Source organism: Penaeus japonicus, unplaced genomic scaffold, assembly GCF_977035675.1.
Source record: "Penaeus japonicus unplaced genomic scaffold, GWHDUDI00000001_assembly GWHDUDI00000041, whole genome shotgun sequence".
NCBI lineage: Eukaryota > Metazoa > Arthropoda > Malacostraca > Decapoda > Penaeidae > Penaeus > Penaeus japonicus.
Genome location: NW_028234443.1, coordinates 22,012,372 through 22,017,371, shown reverse-complemented (window position 1 = coordinate 22,017,371; position 5,000 = coordinate 22,012,372). Strand labels below are relative to the sequence as shown.

The 5,000-nt window shown below is 35.1% G+C and overlaps 2 protein-coding genes across 2 annotated transcripts in view; both read left to right on the top strand.

Annotated features, from left to right (window-relative positions):
* Positions 1 to 443, top strand: part of LOC122243883 (uncharacterized) — an 11,666-nt gene extending 11,223 nt beyond the window's left edge. The window contains exon 3 of the mRNA XM_086534447.1: positions 1 to 443. This exon is cut by the window's left edge and continues 904 nt beyond it. Coding sequence (XP_086390573.1) covers positions 1 to 392 — 392 coding nt within the window. The 3' untranslated portion in view covers positions 393 to 443.
* Positions 444 to 3,356: 2,913 nt separating this feature from the next.
* The window catches only part of LOC122243882 (lewis-type alpha-(1,3)-fucosyltransferase), a 13,275-nt gene continuing 11,631 nt past the window's right edge, over positions 3,357 to 5,000 (top strand). Inside the window, exon 1 of the mRNA XM_043001619.2 lies at positions 3,357 to 3,713. Coding sequence (XP_042857553.2) covers positions 3,460 to 3,713 — 254 coding nt within the window. The 5' untranslated portion in view covers positions 3,357 to 3,459. The remainder of the gene's footprint in view (positions 3,714 to 5,000) is intronic.

Sequence of the window (5,000 nt, the reverse complement as noted above, 5' to 3'; positions counted from 1 at the left end):
TCTGCAAGAAGGCATTCGCTATTAAAACTGTCCTTTTGAAACATATAAGGTCACATGCAAAGGAGAGATGCAACGTCTGCAGGAAGACATTTCCTAGTGAAGTTTCTAAAGAGAGACACATGAAACTTCATTTGGATATGAAGTTTCATAGGTGTGAGGTGTGTAATAAGGACTTTTCTCATAAACGCTATCTCAAGTTACACATGAGAGTACACACGGAAGAAAAGCCTTTTAGCTGTGAGATCTGCAATAGGTCATTCGCTTTGAAAGGCAATCTATCTCGGCATGTACAAATACACACAAATGAGATGCCCTATATTTGTGCAAAATGCAACAAGTGTTTCAAAAGGAAAGATTACTTAGTGAATCACATGCTAATTCACACAAGGTAGAGAAGCATTACAGTAAACATGAAACAACATACATGAGTGCAAATGGCGTATGTAACAAAGCTGACAGGACCAGGTGCTCATTTTGTCTGCAAGGTAAATGGTCAAATTTAAGGTATGTAGTTAATAATTTCAGTGGAAAACTGGCTTTCTAAAGGCTGTGAATGTACAGACGAAATAAAAGCCTCATACTTTACTATGTGATTTAAGGACTCAAATGAAAGTCCATAGCAAATTAAAGCATTTTAGTTATACTATGAAGAAAAAACATAATCAAAACTGATCCTGTGAGACGTAGAAAGGTTGCATGTCATTATTTTCTGATAGAAGTTTCCATCTTTTAAGGCATCGTATTAGAGTGTACACTAGATGCAAAGACAAACTCTCTGAGTCTGTGAAAAGGCACCCTCTTGCTCCATGTCTGTGAGAGCCTCCAGTCATTTTCTAGGTCACCTTCAGACTTTTACATAACCCTTGTAATTGCTATATTTGTATAAAGAAAAAAAAATCAATAAAGTATATATATATAAGTTTTTCTGTAATTATCTTTTGGAGACTTGAATGACCTGAAGTCGGAACTGGATGTTATCCTCTTTTCATGTATATATATATATATATATATATATATATATATATATATATATATATAAAATATACATACACACACACGCGCGCGCGCGCGCGTCAGTATGTTTCTCTGTTTACACTGTTTACACTGTTTCCCTGGATGTCTGTCGGTCACACACAACACACACACACACACAACTCTCACAACACACACACATACACAACACTACACACACCCCACACACACCACACTCACCCACACACACACAACACACACACACACACAGGCGCCCTGGTGAATGTGCCAGATATCCGATTATATTTAATACGATTATCAATATACATATATACATATATACATATATACATATATATATATACATATATACATATATATATGCATATACCTATGCATATATATGTAATTGCGTCAGTATGTTTCTCTGTTTACACTGTTTCCCTGGATGTCAGTCTACGCCCTGGGTGAATGTGCCATACTCCGATTATACATTCACATATGTACCCATGTATGAGTACATTTCTGAATGTGCCTGATGACATATGCAACATTGCAGAACCTACGTAATATAAATAATACGTAACACCATAAGTGAGACACGCATCTGAAATTCTCTTCAGTTGAGGTTTTATGACTGACACGTTTGCGGCGGTGAGGCTGATCCTATAATGAAGCGTTTTATTTTTGCATTCAGAGATTTTGATCAGCTGTTTTAAATGCTTTGGAAAAGTCTTTGGGAACGCTTTGGGTAGAGCGGTCGTTGCCATTTATGAAATGATTTGTGTGATATCGGAACGCCACCTCGGCGGAAGAGTGTGTCCGGAAACCGAACGGAGAGCTGATCAATCTTGGATTGTTATGTAGATTCCACACACAAACACACACACACTCACACACACACACACACACACACACACACACACACACACACACACATATATAGAATATCTTTATATATATATATATATATATTATATGTCTGGTATAAATCTATATACATATATAATAATTATATTAATGAATATACAATTTAAATATATATATATTATCCACAATATATAAGATATATATAATATTATAATTTATATATTATAATATATATATTATAAATAATATATATATATATATATATATATAAAATATATCGTATATCCAATGCGTGAGATTTATGTTGTATGTGTATGTGTATGGATATTATAAAAAATCTATATTATGATATAATATATATATATATATACCCAATTATAACAATAAAAATATATCCCATGCGTGTGATAAATTTGTATGATAATGGATATTGATATATATATATGTGTGTGGTGTGTGTGTGTATGTTATATATGAATATTAATATAAAAGAATATAATATATATAATATATATGTTGTGTGTGTGAGTGTGTGTGTGAGTGTGTGTATGTATATATATTTCCAATGCTGTGGATTTGTGTATGTGTATGTGTATGGGATGTAATATTATATATATACATATAATATATTATATATATAAATATATATATATAAATATTGTTGTGTGTGTGTGTGTGTGTGTGTGTGTTGTATGTATATATAAATCCAAGTATATTGTATATTTTAAATAATATATAAATATAAATATATTAATATAACATTATATATATTAATATACATACATACATACATACATACACACACACACACACCCCACATATTATAGATATATAAATTTATAATATATACATATATATAATATAATTAATGTATAAATATCTTCATATATAGTATCCTATTAACAATATACATAATTTAATGTATACTATAATATATATATAAAAATAATTAATATGTAAATATATATACATATATATATAGTTATAAATACAATTTATATATATTAGAGTATAATATATATAAAATATATATATAAAAAGATTATGTATGTTTTGTGTTGTGTGCTGCTGGCACTTGACCCTTATTAATGAAACTTCGTGGATTTATTTGTCGAATTCCTTAATAATTGTGACGCATATATGTAGTGTATGTTGTGTGTGTCGAGTGCGTCGACTTAACCTTATAATGAAACTTTGAGGATTATTTGTCGTTTTCGTGGATTTATTTGTCGATTTCTACCAAAAGGTCGACGCAATTTTCAACATCAAGCTTTTCGAGGTAATAGAAAATAATTTTGATGCTAAAGCACGAGAAAAGGAATCAGCTTAAAGGGAAACCTCTCTTAATAAAACTATTTTATTAAGCTTGGCTTTCGTATCCGCCATCACTCTGAGCGGCGCAAAGAGCTGACCGAATGGACACATGTCGGATTAGAAGTAATCAATCACGGTCAACATATGTCTATTTTATTAATTTATATCAGCGGGCTATGGAGATCACTCACGGCCTTTAAAAGTACATCTGCGTCTACGTTATAAAAATTTACATGAGCGCAGCTGTGAGGCCGCCGCTCAGATGCCATCCAGCGCCTCCGTGACGCCACTTCCCTCGCGAAGATGAAGTGGAACACAACCCAAATCTCTGCCGCCACGGCTGTGTTCATCCTGTGTGGAATCTCGGGCGTCCTGGTCATCGTCATCGGCCAGCTGCTTGACCGGTTCACGGCGCCGTCGCCCGCGCTCTTCGACCCGGTGAGCAAGTCCTTCGCCCGCGTCACCGCCCCAGCGGAGAACCTGACGCAGGTCATGGACAAGAAGCCGAAGCTCATTCTCTACTGGACCAGCTGGTTCGGCGGGAAGTGGGCGGGAAGGTCAGTCCGAAATGCACGTCGCTCCATACACGCCCACGTTTAGAGAGCACTTCCTATAGACAGGCGTACACATTAATTTTTCTGTTCGATGTACAAGAGTGTATTTCCATGTTACCCTTGTGGTCTGTGCAATTGACCCTCGCTCCTGACCTTGCATTAATTCAGCGTGACCTGATGTGTATGTCCTCTCCAAGTATTGTGTAGACGCAAGCGTAACTATCATTTATTTATTTCTTCAGAGATAAAAATTATCTCAGAGATTCGTATGCTCCTCACGAATAAAGGTATACCAGATCTCCCTATTAAGAATGCCACGAATGCACACAAATGCACCGACAACTGTTGAGATGAAAACCCTATAAAACTGCAAAATGAATTACTTCCAAATCACACACGCACGCACGCACACACAGACAGTTCTGACCACATACCCGATGGAATGTCTTTCAAAGAGAGAGAGAGAATGAGAAAGAAAGAGATGTGTTTAAGATTAAGACGGCAAGTATGAACTCACTCGAGCACTAAATGGGCATTATAGTTCATTGTAGAAATAAATGAACACACACACACACACACACACACACACACACACACATACACATACACATACACATACACATACACATACACACACACACACACACACACACACACACATACATATAATATATAATATACATATATACAATACATATATATATATACATATATATATATATATATATATATATATATATATATGTGTGTGTGTGTGTGTGTGTGTATGTATGTATGTATGTATGTATGTATATACACTGTATATATAGGTATTTACATATACATATACATATATATAGAGATAGATAGATAGATATATACATATAGATAGATACATACATATAAATATATACATACATACATACACACACCTATATATATGTACATACATACATACATCTATAAATACATCTATACATGCGTCTATACATAAATACATACATACACTTTCTTTTCTCTCTCTCTCTCTCTCTCTCTCTCTCTCTCTCTCTCTCTCTCTCTCTCTGTCAGGTGTGTTTTGTGCACTGAGGACACAGGCCGTTGCTTGTGACCCTCCAGATGTAGGGGTGTTTTTCGCGGGAGGGCGAAGCGCTTCCTACGTCCTCTATGGGCTAAATGCGTGTGAAATACCCGAGATCACTTGAACTGCTTCTCGGTGAATTTCGTTCAATCAGTGTGACTACTGAACACAAACAAAACTGACCTGATTCTTGCGGAGAGGTGTGCCAGAGCCTTGGGTCGCGGACGGTC